Below are 15,920 nucleotides of genomic sequence, written 5' to 3'. Positions count from 1 at the left end.
TTCCTCCTCACTCACCACAGCTTTACTACCCTATTAATGATTTTCAACTACTGAGCCATGTTTCTGTCAAAGAATGCTTGTATGCTAGACCCAGGTTTGTATACCTAAGAAAATTAAGTTGTGTTTGTTGTTTCTTACAATGCTGCATTAATGTTGGAATAGTTGCCATTTATTGTATAATTGTATTTTGTTTCTTGAGAATTTTTGTTTTCACACAGTGTTATAACTTGGAGTGTTTACATATGCTGTCTTTGGGAAAAGTTTTATTTTAATAATATTTTAGTCATGTTACTACTTGAGTTGCATGAAGGTGTGAGACCTCACTAGTGTGGGTAAGTAATACTGTTTACCATTTAGTTATCATCATTATGTAATGGAAATTAGTAAAGTACATATATAATAAAGAAGGTAATAATTGTTTGTTTATTAGAAAAACCATAGTTTTTAAAGTCTGCATCTTGACCATGTTTGTGTAGCAAAAATAAATACCATTAGGTGATGAAGTATATAACCTATTTTCTTATTTTTCAGGAGTCATATGAACGAGCAAAAGCTATTTTGAAAGCCCATTCAAAAGAGCACAAAGCCCTTGCAGAAGCATTGATGAAATATGAAACACTAGATGCAGATGACATTAAAGCCATATTAAATGGACGACCGGTTCCTAAGTAAAGGGAACATACTCTTATCATTAGATCATCAACATAGGACAGCTCATTATATTTTCACTAGAGTAGATAGGTCAGATTCATTCATAGTTAGAATAGTGTATTTTAGGTCCTCTCATTAGATAGTTTCATTAGAGTTTGCATAATGAGCTGGTCAAGATAGAATATTAAGTGATAATTCATTGCATATATAATATTTTATATGTTAATGTTGTATTGCTCTGTTGTTATTTCAAAAAACTTGCTGGGTGACCAACATATCAATTGGACTAAAATCTATCCCTTCTTGTCCACTTGATTGTTCTTGACCATATGTAAATGGTTTCTTTTCCCTTAATAGGAATTTTTAAATCTTTAGTGTTTGGAAGGACTGAATGGCAAAGTACAGATAAATATGTATTGTAGTTAAAACCTACAGTTACAAGTAAAAGACGAGACCTTAGATCCAGCTGTTTATGAAGTTTTCATTGTTAATATTTGTATAATTTGTAAAATATGCTTTTGTTAAGTCTATTTTGTTGATGTAGGAACTGTTTTGCATTTATGGTGGCCAAAAGAAGCTGAGGGAAAGAGGTTGTACTTAATGAGTTTCCATTTGTTGTTAAACATAAAGTTTAGCTTGTTGAAAAACTTGTAAGTTTTATAAGACAGGCACTTTAGGGTCTGATGTCCACTACATTTTTCAGGTTGGATTGTGGGATTGTGATCTAAGTCAAATTTGGCTTTGCTCATTCTATTAAATACTGTACTATACTTATAGTGGCTTAATTCTCCATTGCATGAAATAATCACCAGAATGGTATCTTACTGGATGTCCCAGTTTCTGTATTTCATTGTTCTGTATTAGATGAATGACCAAAATAAACACTCTTCACATTAAAATTTTGAAGTCTGAAATTTACTTTTAGAAGGAGGCAGTACATTTTGAAGCCTGTGAATAAAATCTTTTTAGCCAAAAGCATTTTAGAACTGACATTTATCATATAGGAGGTTTGTATTGTACAGTAGCTCACCGAGTTAAGGATTAAAGCATCCGCTATAAAAGAAACTCATATATATTGTTGTATATGTACATGAATGCATGTTTTTGCTATAAAGTACAGGTATATTTATACCCTGTGGCCCTTAAACTACTGTAAAATGCTTATAACTGCTTATTTTAACAGTTCACTGCCTAATTTAATAGTTCAAATGAAAATATACCTTAAATTATCATACTAAAACAATTTATTTCAAACAAAAATACACCCCAAACCATCATCCCAAAACACCTAAAGTCATCTTACATTATCCACCTGCAACTGTTACTCTTAAATGCTTATAACATGATTTACTAATATTAAAATATTAATATTAATAATGTAACACAGCAAAATAATATCTATAAAATGTTTACTAAAAATAAATCTTTAATACAAATTAATTAAATGTCTTACGGAAGTATAACAACCAATCAAGTTAGTGGTTTTCTCTCATAGTATGTATGGAAGTCATTCCATTTTCCTTTTTGCTATAAAGTATATTTATATAAACAACCAGTACCCAGAAAGTAAGATAAAAACCTTATTATTAACCTGTTAGGCATCACCGATAGCATATCTTGGTCGGCTGCATCCCATATCACACCGCCTTCAATGGAGTAATGCATCCTACCTCGTTCAAGGCTGGTGCGCTACTGAATTTGGTCTGAACTCCGAAATTTTCTTCCTTCTTATACAAATTGTAGGAACATCAGTTGGTAACACTATGAGCTAAATTAGTGGTAAATGGCAACTTTTTCATAAGGGAAAGACAATCTGGCAAGAGGACAACAACCTCCACCTCCCGCCACACTTCTGGCATTCATTGATAAACAAATGATTTCTTTTTATTTGATCCCATTTACCCCCCCATAATGAGGGATCTAAAGCGAGAGAAAAATCTTTTGCCTGGAGAGATATCACTACTCATTGCAGAGAATGATGATGACTACGAGAAAAAGAAATAATGACACCTTTTCCATAATCAGCACAAAAATCTCTCTCTCTCTCTGCTATGGATTCCACAAACTTTTTGTTCAGGATAAGGGAAACCCCATGGAGTTCCCTTTACTTTTCGTTATCCCAAAGGTGTGAAATTTAGTATTCATGATAAGGAAAATCCTGACAAGTTTTTTTTATAAGTTTTTTTTATGACAAAGTCATGGAGCACATTGTAGTGGTAACAAACAAACTTTCCATCCAGTTTCTAGATGAATATATAGAACGTTTGCGTACAATATCAAGTGCATTAAAATGTTATGACCCAAATGAAAATTAAATGAAACAGTTCATTAATCTACTGGCTCCTTGTTTCAGGGAATGGCATTTGAAAGAATCATTTTTTCCCTTTTATGTTTCATGCTTATAATCTTTAGGATATAAAAATGCATACTAAATTCTTTCATCTTTTCTTATTCTACATTATTTATTATCCCAATATCTTTATACAAAAATCAATATCAGTGTAAAGAAAAGAACACATAAAAAAGCATAAAAATTAGCATAGACCAAATGACTGCTCTACGAGCTAGAAAATGTGATGATACAGGAGTGGCGATGTCTCTCATAAAGGACGCTTAAGAGGTTAATATAAACTGCAGGACATTACATATTACAGTACTGTCAAGTGAAATTACATTGTACTGTAAGCATAAAGGTGTATTCATGTGTGGGCGATGCGCTTTCTCCCTCACTCAAACTCCCAGTATTCCTTTTGGCGCCTGATTTGAAAAATCAGTTTTGTGCTCGATGTGGAGGCAAAAACCCTCAAATTGATATTTTCATTTCACACCAATATATCTGGAAGTACGACATACCACGGTCCATTATCTCAGTTTGCTACTGTACTTGGAATTGCAGGATGGACACTTTCATTTTACAATGTACTTCACAATCACTGGACATTATAAACAACAGGTCCTTGTGCTTGGTTATAGAATGACAAAAGGACGTAGTTAATGCAATTTCTGTTCACCACTAAAATTCTACTTTAATAAAATATTCTAATGGAGCTTATGTTTTCAAGAAACATATTATGAATAACTTTTAAAGTTTATAAAGAAGTTCTGAAGTGCTTTGGTTTGCTAATCTATTGTTATGGCAACTTGAAGAGGCTTTCATTGCAGCAAATGAATAGGATTGTACTGGAAGTAGGTGGAACAATGGATTCTAATAAATTAAAATAGTTTTCTTCTTCTCTTGCTATTTTGTACAATTTACCTATAAAATACTGTAGTATTGTATATTAAAAAATATATGTGTTGATCTTAAGATGTGTTTTAGTTCCATGGCTTGGGCTACTTTCTTCTTTCAGAGTAAGACAGTCCCTGGGTTATGGCGGCTCCAACTTACAGCACTCAGAACTTACAGCGCTTTTTCAAATATATATATAAAAAAATCGGTTCCAGGTTACAGCTAATATTCCGAAGTTACAGTGCTGTAACTAGGATTACAGAGCTGTAAGCACCGTAACCAAGATTCTGGGCGGCGTGCCTGTAGATGCTATGATGTGAGAAAGCCGGTTTAGGGAGTTTTAGCCACTGGGAGGGTTCACTATAAGGAGGTCTCTCCTATAAGAAGAGGAGAAAACTTCCATTTCTCTCTTTCCTTAAGGGAAGAAGAGACCTTTGATTGGTGGTAGAGCCCACAGTACCTCGTTCAGAGGTAACATGGTGTCAATGGTGGAAAGAGGAGTCTCTGTTCCGGAAAGGGAAGGAAAACTTTCCCAGCCCTTCTTTCCTTCTCCAGCTATGACTGATAGGAATGAAAGGGAACAATGTCTCCAAAGTTTTCACAGGTCCCCTCTTGAGTGAGGGGCCACTAGGACTGGAGATGGAACTCCAAACCCTAACTAGATTATGTGCTGCCTCTCTCTAGATGAATTAGTAAAAGTTGCGCAGTAGTTCTTAACAGGGTATGACTTCATGTTTAGACAGGTCAGAGAAACAGGTACAGTACTTGCAAGTACCTGTTTATCAGAACTCCAAGGTTTTCTTATTATTGTCTGCAAAAGGGCCATCGCTTTAGAAATTGTTTCGGACCACAGACAACTCTTTAGGTGATTATTAGATTCCCACCTGAATTTCATTTTAGACTTCTACTATATTCACACTACTTACTTGGCCAATGAGTTTCTCCCAGGCTTCTACTCCAGGGAAGAGTTCTCCTACTTCCTTCTAACAAACAAGTATGCTTGCAGGATACCATATTTGGGTAGGTACAGCATCAATTCCTGTCTATACAGACACAGTCAGATAAGTTTTGGCAGGTTATCCATGACCACCTTTTGTCTCTTAGGGAAAAATTCCTGCTCTCTCTTCACCTCTCCACTATCACCCTTCTCTCCTGGTCCAAGTCACAGGAAGTGCTAGCATGGTCAAGGATGTCAAGAACCCCTTAGGGGAAGCTGTATGAACCCGCCATCCCAAAATGTATTGGGTTTTGAATATGTCAAAGAAGGGCTAGGGCACTTCAGGTTTGTTTGTGCAAGGTTCTTCTGACTGTAGGACTAGCCTTACCTGCAGCATAGCATTTTAGGAGTATTGGGTTTTCTAGAATAGGTGACAGACTACTTGGTAGTGCTTTTGTTACAGCACAACCATAAGGGTATCTTGTTGAGTAAAGAGGAGACCTTTGCTATATCCTAGCTTGGTCACAACTTCAGATCCTGAGTAGACAATTAGCCACATGGTTGGGCTGTTTGCCATTGGGGATTTGGTGGTCAGGCTAACTCACTTGAGGTCAGTTTGTTACAGAAGAGTTCTCACTTCCTCAATGGCAACTTTTCTTTTTGGGCTGGAGTATTAATTTTTCCCTTTGCTTGATCTTGTAGTTTTCATGCTGAAGAGAACTTTACAGTATTCTGTTCTTCCATTTCATTCCTTGGAAGTAATTACAGAAGTAATACAGTAAACCCCTGTATTTGTGTTCTCAGGTTTTGCGGACTCACGTATTCGTGGATTTCTCTGTGGAACGTATCTACCCATTATTCGCGGAAAATTGGCCCATTTGTGTATTTTTCACTGAGAAATATTCATTAATTAAAGGATTTTGACAAAGGAAAAATCTATTTCTGGGGAGGGGCCTGTGTCACCCGGTGAAATAGTCCATTCAGCACTTATTTCTAGGTAATTCCATTGCTAGGTACCAGAGAAAGCTAAATGTAAAGCTGGGGTTACTACCCCAGAGCGAGCTCAAGAAATGGAGTCGTATATGGTAAAGGGTGAGATTGTCACAATCACGGGACCCTGCCTATAAAGATTCCCAATGTCAAAAGTCCCAACGAGAGAGGTGCCGATACAAACCCATGCACTACTCGCGGACTGTACACAAGGCAACGCTAGTCGCATTCCATGTTAGCACCCACCCCACCAGAATGATGTTTACCATGGGAGGGAGAGAATGAAAAACAGGGGTGGGTCACCGGGCGACACGGGCCCCTCCCCAGAAATAGATTTTTCCTTTGTCAAAATCCTTTTTCTGGATCGAGGTCCCGTGTCACCCAGTGAAATAATAACAGAGAAATAAATATCATTCTTATGCTATTAAAGACAATGAACTGCTTGTAAGGGAATAACTGAGGCAATGAAGGGGAAAGTGACTAAGAATCAGAAAGGGAACCAGAGAGAGGGACAACGTTCCCTGCCGCCACCGTAGAGAATTTAAGAGCTTCTAAAGATTTCAAACAGTGACGTTTGAAAACTAGGGGAGAATTCCACCCTGAACATTTGGTAAGGTCCCCGAAATTCATGTAATGAAAATAATTAATGTAAGTGGCCACTGCTCTAATATCATGAGCTTTGGAATTGAACCTGAATAGGCTTGTTTTAAGAAAATACAAAACTTGCTGCCTAATAGCAGACACAATGACAGTACCCCCTTTTCTAATAAAGAGAGGGCCTGACAAAAATTGAGAGGTCCTGTCAAAATAAGCCTGTAAGGAATAAACTGGACACAGAGACAGACCTTGTGAAAGGGGAGTACTTTCCAAGGTGACCACCCAAAATGAGGACCTTCAACTTTAGCTAGAAAGTTAGGGTGAGGAATCCGCAACACTACCCCTGATGTGGGGAAACCAATATGGTTGGTTCCGCTAGACAGGGCAGACAGTACAGGAATACTAGCACTAGAAGCTAAGCTGATTAAAATTGGGTCTTCCTCAACAAGGAAAGGTAAGAACAAGATGATTGTTGGTTACCGAAGCTAACTCCGATACATTACTCAAAGACCAGGAAACCGAATGTGGACGGAGTACTGGTCTCAGACGAACACAGGCCTTAGGGTTGAAAGTTAAGGGCCTGTGAGGCTGATCTCAAAAACCGCACAAAACACTTTCCTCGGGGCCGATGCGGCTGCGTCATTACTGTAGCTTCAGAAACTATATGAAGAGTGCTAGTTACTTAACTGCAGAACCATACTGCAGCAGAGTAGAATCCCTTGTCTGATTCTAGGAAGACAGTAATAACAGGACCAATACCAGTTTCCCCGTAAACTGTAAATTTCACAAAGACCACAAAGCTAGGGCACCAGAACTTTGAGGAGGCTGACACAGGCTGAGTTTATACCACTCGTGGCAGTTTTGGGTCGCAGATTTGGAGCACCAAGGTTTCAACCCCAGAAGGAGTGGAAACCAACTGGCTTCCGGCCCATTGGGAGTTACTAGACCTACTCAACCCTTGAATGTTCTGAACTTGTGAAGGACTTTAAATAAGAGGTTCACCGGGGGGAACAGATAAACTAACTTCCACCCGTTCCAACCTAATGACACTGTGTCCGTGGAGAGAGCTAGAGGGTCCAGGTTGGGGGGCCACACAACAAGATAGTTTGTGGCTGAATTGGGTTGCAAACAGACCTACTCCTAGGTCCGGAATTAGATCGCAAAACTACCTGAATGACGCTCCGTCTAAGGACCATTCCGACACCAGGGGGGACGCCCTGGATAGGGAAACTGCAGCGACCTTTTGGACCCCTACGAGAAGGGTGGCAGACAGATGCCACTTGTGTCTGTTTGCTATGGAGAAGATTGAACCATAACCTGATTGATTCGATTCGACTTCGAACCCCCTTGTTTACGCAGCGCACTACTGCTGCGTTGTTCAGAACCAGCCTTAAATGAATCCTCCTGGGAGGAAAAAGTTTTCCCAAGGGCAGGAAGACTGCCACAGCCCCCCAAAGCATTGATATGGAACTGCCGGAACGCGGCTGACTAAGTTCCATGTACTTCATGGAGTTAAAAATATCCACCCCACCCGCTCAGAGAGGTGACGGTGTGGAATACTGAGGCCGGAGGGCGAAGCTGAAGAGGAACTGACTTCGAAGAAGAACCTTGCGAGGATGCCACAAAAGCGCAAAAAAGGCACAAAATAAGGAGCACAACGAAAGTACGTGCGAACAAAATTGTGTGCTAAAACGGAATGCGACTAGCGTTGCCTTGTGTACAGTCCGCGAGTAGTGCATGGGTTTGTATCGGCACCTCTCTCATTGGGACTTTTGACATTGGGAATCTTTATAGGGCAGGGTCCCGTGATTGTGACAATCTCACCCTTTACTATACACGACTCCATTTCTTGGAGTTCGCTCTGGGGGTAGTAACCCCAGCTTTACATTTAGCTTTTCTCTGGTACCTAGCAACGGAATTACCTAGAAATAAGTGCTGAATGGACTATTTCACCGGGTGACACGGGACCCCGATCCAGAAACTGTATTTTCATATCATTTTCATGACCAAATGCATTTTTTGTGATAAAACTATTAAAATACTCAGGTATAAGCATTTTTAGAGGGTTTTTCTTGTGTTTAAACCATCAAAATAGGCAGTTCTAAGTGTTTTTAGGTGGGTTTTAAGTATTTGCAGATTTTAGCTATTCGTGGGGGGTGTGGGTGTTGCAGTACACATCCCCCGCGAATACGGAGGGTTTAGTGTATTCCATTATTCTGGGGAAGATCTGGGATCAATAACTTCCGCTGTTTAACCTTCTTAGCCACGTAAAATAAAGTCTAATCCTTCGGGCCAGCCCTAGGAGAGCTGTTAACCAGCTCAGTGGTCTGGTAAAACTATGGTATACTTAACCTCCTTTTCTCTTCATCAGGTGATCTCAAGTGTTGAGCCCTGTTTTCAAACTGACCCTGGCTACTCCTCGTGGCTGATAGTCAGTGGCAGCCAGTGCTTCTGACTCTCGTGACCCAATGTCTCCCTCTGGTCAGAGTGTTAGTTAAGCAGGTTATAGACTCCTCAATGACTCTTACTTAGAGTATCTTCTATCAGGCTAATCTGGTGGGTTGCACTCAGTCAAAAGTCACCCCTCAGTCCAAAGACCTCTGATTTCCCAACTTGGTGGTATTATCCTTACCTGTCATGTCACCTAAGACTCTTGGGTTGGGGTACTGCTCCTTTTTATTTGTCTTAGGCTACATAGATGGAGGTGACAATATAAATCCTTCCTTCTCTGGTTATGTGAGGTACCAGAGACGTGTATGACTCCTCTGGGAAGAACATCACCCTCTATACTGATTTGAGAGTACACAAGGTCAGTGCGTAGGACTGACCTTGGAAACATTCTAAAACATTTCTGCAAGATAACAAATTTTTTAGAAACTGAGAAAGCAGTATTACATAAATGCTTCTCAAAAGTCAATTTCTTATCAAATGTTAAAATAAAATTATTAAAAATCATCTGATGCTAAAAACCATACAATTTAAGCACAAATCAGATGCAGAAATAAGTGTTATGGATCGACTACTAACAATACTTAGTTTAGAAGGGTTCAGCTTCATGCCCCAAAGCCTACACCATGAATTCATGCTAGATCTCTATTCAAGGATTCTGCAACCACAGACTGAAATTGCAAAAAAAGAAACAGCTAGAAGAGTAACATCATCAGCATACTGATAACAGATCAGTACTGTACTGAACTTTGGAACTTGAAAAAAAACAAAAATTGAAGGACAAATACATTGAAGAAATCCACATGCAGTTTCAAAGGATTACGCTCCCTTTTCAGAGTGGAGATGCTAAAACCCAGTTACCAGGGTTTTAAGTGTCAAAATACTGAAGAGGGAGCACGACACTCCGAAACTGTGGTTTTCTTAAATATATATTCTCCAATTTGTGGTTTTTCCAAGTTTCAAACCATCAGCATATGCAAGCAACTGATTCTCCAGACCTTGACTCATTTCACTTGTACAGTATACTGTAGATAATAAATAGCAAAAGTCCAAGAACACTGCCTTGAATTACACATGAAATGACATTACTGAAGCACTGACCATCAACACAGACACTTTGGGTTCTCCTTATTAAAAATTCATTTAAAATAATAATAAAGGATCCATCAGTTCACAACATTCTCAGCTCTTATACAAGTGCTGAATGATTCACATAGTCCTTGGCTGCACTAGAAATCTAAGCCAAGAGCACTGTACAAGATGGTAGATACTAATAAGTACCAAGGCCTTTATGAAACCTAAACAGTAATACTGGCAGCTTCTAAAAAACATTAGACAAAACAGAGGTAATTGAAATCAGCCTATATTCTGAGAGGCATGAGGACAGGCTTAGCCCCTCAATTCATGCAGCAGTGAATTAAAGTTTGAAAGTCCATCTAACTCTGAAAATTATAGTACTTCTTAAGAGCAATGAAATCAGCATTTTTTAAAAAAAGATGGCAGAGACTTTTTTAGATCTGAGGAGAATTGAAGACAGCTTAGGCTCTGGAAGGAAAGACAGGCAACACCAAGGACTCGCCAAACTGTCTGCAGGTGGTGTATGCACCTAGCTTCACCTGGACAGACTACTATCTTGCCTCACTACTTCAGCTTAGTGTAAGTGGGAGATGAACAGAGTGACTAGATACAGGTACCTGCATTTCGAGCTTCCAATCTTAGCATAGTTGTCTGAGATGAGTCTTCATCTGCTCTCCTTTTTATTGTTGGGATTTGGGAGAGCATAGGTTGAGCAGAACCAATTTTTGGTTTAACCTCAAACAGCTGCCTTCCATCTTGAATTCTATTATGGAAAATTTCATGGTTCTGTGACATTTCTTCCTTACTTGACTACCATCTCGTAATGAAAGGTACTCGATTTTTCCTCAGTACACAAACCAGAGCCTTTTATATAGTTAAACTCACCTCAACCGCTCTGCTTGGTCCCTGCGGCTGAAAATCAGAGGCTAACGTTGGTCGGTGAATGAAGAGTAATCCCCAACTCATCCCCCTTTAACACCGGTTAACTACTTTGTTACTGAGTTCACTAACCATCCCAGCTCGTATCATAAAAAAACTTTGGTTTGTATAGCTAAGAAGATACAGACTGCTTTTAAAATTTGGTATATATGTAGTAGAGATTATATTGTTTCATAACAAACCCATCACTTGTGTTTGCTAATATTTGAGGAGGTTCATGGATGTCAGACTTCATTCGCATCTCTGGAATCTAGGTACCAAAATTCTTTATAGAAGCAATTCATCTGTGCCTAAACCTTTTACCAAGCTTATCTAAGATACAAAAATTAGAAGATGCTCTGTAGAGTAACAACATCACGAGAGAAAGAAGGAAATTTAGGTACTGCTATATATGTACATAACAAAGTATGCTATGACAAAATACCTGTAAGCTTTACTGATCTGCAGACATCGAGTATTAGAATACAAATAAAAACAATAATTATGTAATTCATAATTTGTACAAGCAACCTAATAAAAATTATGACTTTGACCAACTCAAAGAATTACTTAATAATGCCAAGGAACCAACATTAATAGTAGGCGATTTTAATGCCCACAACCCAATGTGGGACTGTAATTGTACAGAATCAAGTAGTGCAGGAAGTAAAATAGAGGAGTTCATAGATTCATCTGACATGTGCTGTATAAATGATAACGAAATCAGTACATATTTTTGTAAAACACATGGAACATTTTCCTCAGTAGACTTAACTTTATGTACAACAAGTATAGTTGACAGATTGGATTGGAATACAGTTGATGACTTGCACACCAGTGATAATTTCCCAATATTAATTTCCTTACTGCAAAATAATCCTGCAAAACATGTCCCTCACTATAACATTTATAAAGCAGATTGGGAGCGATATGAAATACACACTAGAAATATCCCACCATTTGAATATTTAAAAGACCATAATGAAACTAATAAATTTCTTGTTGATTTCATTAAAAATGCTGCTGATAAAGCAATACCAAAGTCAAAGCCCCATCCAACAAAACACAAAGTTCCTTGGTGGTCTGATGAGTTAACAGAATTAATAAATATAAAACACTCAATAGGGAGACAATTAGATAATTTGAATAGAAAGTTCAATAAAATGAATAAAAAATTACCGATATTAGAAAGAACTTTACAAAAAATGACTGTATTATTACTAGAAATTGATATATTAAAACCTGTATACAACAAAATATCTGCAAAATTTAAAAAAAGTAATTCAAGGGAGAATCATTCATGGAGGAAATACCTATCAGATCTCTCTAATAATACTCCCATACAAAAAATATGGGAAAAATTCAGGAAAATAAATGGTACCCATGTTAAACCACCTAGACATGCCATATTAAAAGATGGGAAAAGAACACTTGATCCAAAAGAAATAAGTAATATAATGGGAGAAAATTTAGCAAATGTAAGTAGTGATAAGAATTTAGATGAACACTTCCACACAAAAAAAAATAGAATTAATAACAATAAATTTTGAAACAACAGAAGATATATATTATAATAGAAAATTTAGTATGTCAGAGTTGGAATATGCTCTCTGGAACAGCAATAAATCTGCTCCTGGAGGTGACAATATTTGTTTTGAGATGATCTGCCACTTAGCACCTTTGGTAAAGTCATACTTATTAGAGTTTTATAATCATTTATGGCTTCGAAATTTATTTCCAGATGAATGGCGTAAAGCTATAATCTCCAAAGTCAAGAGTTATTTAGAGAAAGGCCTGGCTTTCAAAATCCTCTTGATAATGGATAATGCTGTGAGAGGTGCTAAAGAAAGAGCAGGAAGACAAGTACTGCTGGTTTATTATCGAAGCAACCTGCTTATAAAGTGGCGTGCGGACATCTGCGTATACACAGAGACCGCGAGTACAAAATTTTTACATGTGACCTGAGGTCAAACTATTTCTGTGCAAAACAGGACAGGTGCATACAGAAAACATCATGATTAACAATAACTGGTCGGACATAAAAATACTCTGTCACACATACATGGTACAAGGGCAAATGAATAGATAATAAATAAACAATTTACAATAATGATAATAAGGTTGCGACCATTTGATCTTAGGTCGCATGTGAAGGCACTGTAGAAAACGGGATGTCTACCATAGAGAACCCGTTGAGTGGGGGACTTTACAATACTACCCCCACAAGACGTAGGTAACGTCTGATCACAGCAGGTATCTGTTGGGGCGGCGGATGGGGCCCCGGCTCCTCGATGCCAGCTGGGAGGGGGTGGGTGGTTGTCCTCCATGGTGTCCTGTGGATGGGTGTGTTGAGCTGTTCTACTGCCGGGTCCTCAGACCTTCCGGGGGCGCCCATGAGGCCTCCTTGCTGACAGGGTGGGCTGGGGGGATGCCACCTCCTGTGGGAGGCTTTGGGAAGTGCCCTCGACGCCCTTCTCCAAAAATGTGGGCTTGAGACGGTCAATTGACACCCAGTCTTCCTTCCTGTGAATGGCTAGCCAGAGTGCCTTCTTGTTCCGCCCAAGCATGACGAAAGGCCCCCTGTAGGGCCTGGTTAAGGGTGGGCGTACAGCATCGTCCCTGACGAAGACGTGGGTGGCGGAGGACAGACCGGGAGGCATGAAGGGGGATGTCCTGTCGGTATACATCTGCTGGCAGGGGGCAAACTTCCCAACCCTGTCGTGGAGCCTCTGCGATGATAAGTCGTCTCGCTCTCCTGTGATGAGTTCTCCCGGGACTACGAGGGTCTCCCCGAAGACCTTTTCTGCTGCGGACGGCTCGCCGTAGGCTCTGGGGACGGTCCTCAACCCGAGGAGGACCCAGGGCAGCTGGTACTGGTACCCGCTTCTTTGCCTTCACGGAGTCTATCAAGTGCTGTGCTGTGCGGATCAGGGTTTCAAGGGGCATCGCGTAGGGCTCAGGGATTTGTGTGCGCACCTCCGGGAGGAGCTAACGGAGAAGGATCTCCCGCGAAAGGCTTATTTCGCGCTTCTTTTTACTGCCGTCGGTGCCTGGGAGGGTGAGGAGGTCTTGGATCATGCCCCATGACTCCATGACGCTCTGATCCTGCCGTGGGTTGATGGCGAGGTCGAGGGCATGCGTCAGACACCCACGGGATGAGCTTCCTGTAGATCTCCTCCGGCAGGGCGTTGAGTACTATATCTGCCTGCAGCACCTCGTTGTTAAGATCCGCAATCCTGAACTGGCTCTCAACCCTGTAGAGCCATGCCGACAGATTCCCCTGTGTGAACGGCGGCAGTTTTATGGACAGGATGGCCCTTGATTGTCCCGCCGGGCTGGGGAGAGTGCGGGGCGTGGGCAGAGGTGTGGAGGGGCATGAGAGCCTCGGCGCGGGGATGGCCGCGGGTGATATGGGAGGGAGGTCGGCTGTTAACTGAACGAGGGAAGGGATGTCCGCGTCCATACTCGCTCTTTGCCCTCTTAAATGGAGTAGGGTGCTCACGTCAAAACGCACTTGGGAGCGTGCCGTGTGAGTCCGCTAATGACGCTGGTGATTTTGCCGACGAGAGTCAGCACGCCCAAACGCTGGTTCAGCGCCGTGATTAGTCCGCTACGGGCGAGAGTAAACTCCTGAAGCCAAGACTGAGTCGCCGTGTGGGTCCACTAATGGCTTCAGGAGTCACTCTGGGGTCACCACTTTAAGAGGTGCAAAAGAAACAAGCAGGTAAAGGTTAACTGCTGATTTATTCATGATCCAGGCGGTTTATATAGCGGCAGACTGGCGTCGCGCTGCGAAACACAATGAGGGCATAGGTGACCTGAGATTGATAACAATTAACAATAAAATACAGCGAACGAGTACAATTTACAATGTGAAAATAGACAGAATTAAAGTTGAATATAATCTTGATGCCTGCGAAAGAAGAAATACACGGTACATAAATTGAGGACAAATAAATAATTACATACACAGTTTAAATGAATGAATTTACATGACCTGGCCCGTCAGGTGTGACGAACTGCGGACACAAAGAAAATGGGCCGTCACCAAAGAAAACTTGCTCAGCAGAGACTTTACAAATGAATGATTAAGTTTAAATGCCTGATTTATTCCTGGTTCGTTTCTAGTATAGTGTAATAGCGAGGCTAGTGATCACTAATGTGACTAGATCCTGGTATTGGTCGTCACTGTCATAAACTGGGTCCTCGGTGTAGAGGGGAACAGAAACAATTTATTATTATAGACTGCCTTCGTGCCAAGGGGGGTCCAAGTTTATGAATAAAAGGAGAACTACTGGAAACTCACCTTAGAATCTTCCTGGATTTACGTAAATAATGAAGGTCGCCATTTGGAATTAAAATTCTTTTACAATTAAAAAGGGGTTTATTTACAGAGAATGGGGGCAAATATGCGAGACCAAAAACATGTAACAATTTACAGACACATAATTTACATATGATAGATCAATAATGCAGTAATTTGCAAATAAGCACTGTAAAAATGAGGGGCCACAGATACAACAATCCCAGTTATGACAAATGACTCAGTTATGTTAAAATGCATCCATTCACAGACAATAACACATTGGAAGGGGTGAATTTCAGGGTAATGGCAATCAGTTAATCAAGATGATTTCTGTGTAGGCAATGGATTCTTGCTATCACGCTGTGACCAGGAATGGTTGCAAACTTTGGATGGCAGTCATTTATGGGTCCTGGCATAGATTTGCAACTGGGCAGGGTATGATGCCTCCTGGAAGAGAATTCCAAAGTTAATACAAACATGGGGGGGGCGGGCGTTGGACAAAGGAAACTTCCCTTGCTACTATACAAAGCCCCATGAACAATCTTACCTTCTAAATCTTAGCCCAATTGAACACTTTAATGGTAGGATTTAATTTCAGGTTATTAGAATACTGAACAAATGTGCTTTACAGGATGAATGGGAATGGCGCAGCTTACACAAAGGGAATGCCTGAGTAGAAAGGAAAATGTGAACGTCTTGGAGATGTAATAAGAAAGGATTAAATAGACGGGAAAGGGGGACAGTGGGTACTGGCGCAGACTAACTCT

The 15,920-nt window shown here is 40.2% G+C and overlaps 1 protein-coding gene across 1 annotated transcript in view; it reads left to right on the top strand.

Annotated features, from left to right (window-relative positions):
- YME1L (ATP-dependent zinc metalloprotease YME1L) overlaps positions 1-3,958 on the top strand; it is a 131,310-nt gene extending 127,352 nt beyond the window's left edge. Inside the window, exon 15 of the mRNA XM_067128858.1 lies at positions 532-3,958. Within this exon, the coding sequence (XP_066984959.1) occupies positions 532-672 (141 nt within the window). The 3' untranslated portion in view covers positions 673-3,958. The remainder of the gene's footprint in view (positions 1-531) is intronic.
- Positions 3,959-15,920: the final 11,962 nt, after the last annotated feature.

This window comes from Macrobrachium rosenbergii, chromosome 27 (genome assembly GCF_040412425.1).
Source record: "Macrobrachium rosenbergii isolate ZJJX-2024 chromosome 27, ASM4041242v1, whole genome shotgun sequence".
NCBI classification, from domain to species: Eukaryota; Metazoa; Arthropoda; class Malacostraca; order Decapoda; family Palaemonidae; genus Macrobrachium; species Macrobrachium rosenbergii.
This window is presented reverse-complemented; position numbering and strand designations above follow the sequence as displayed.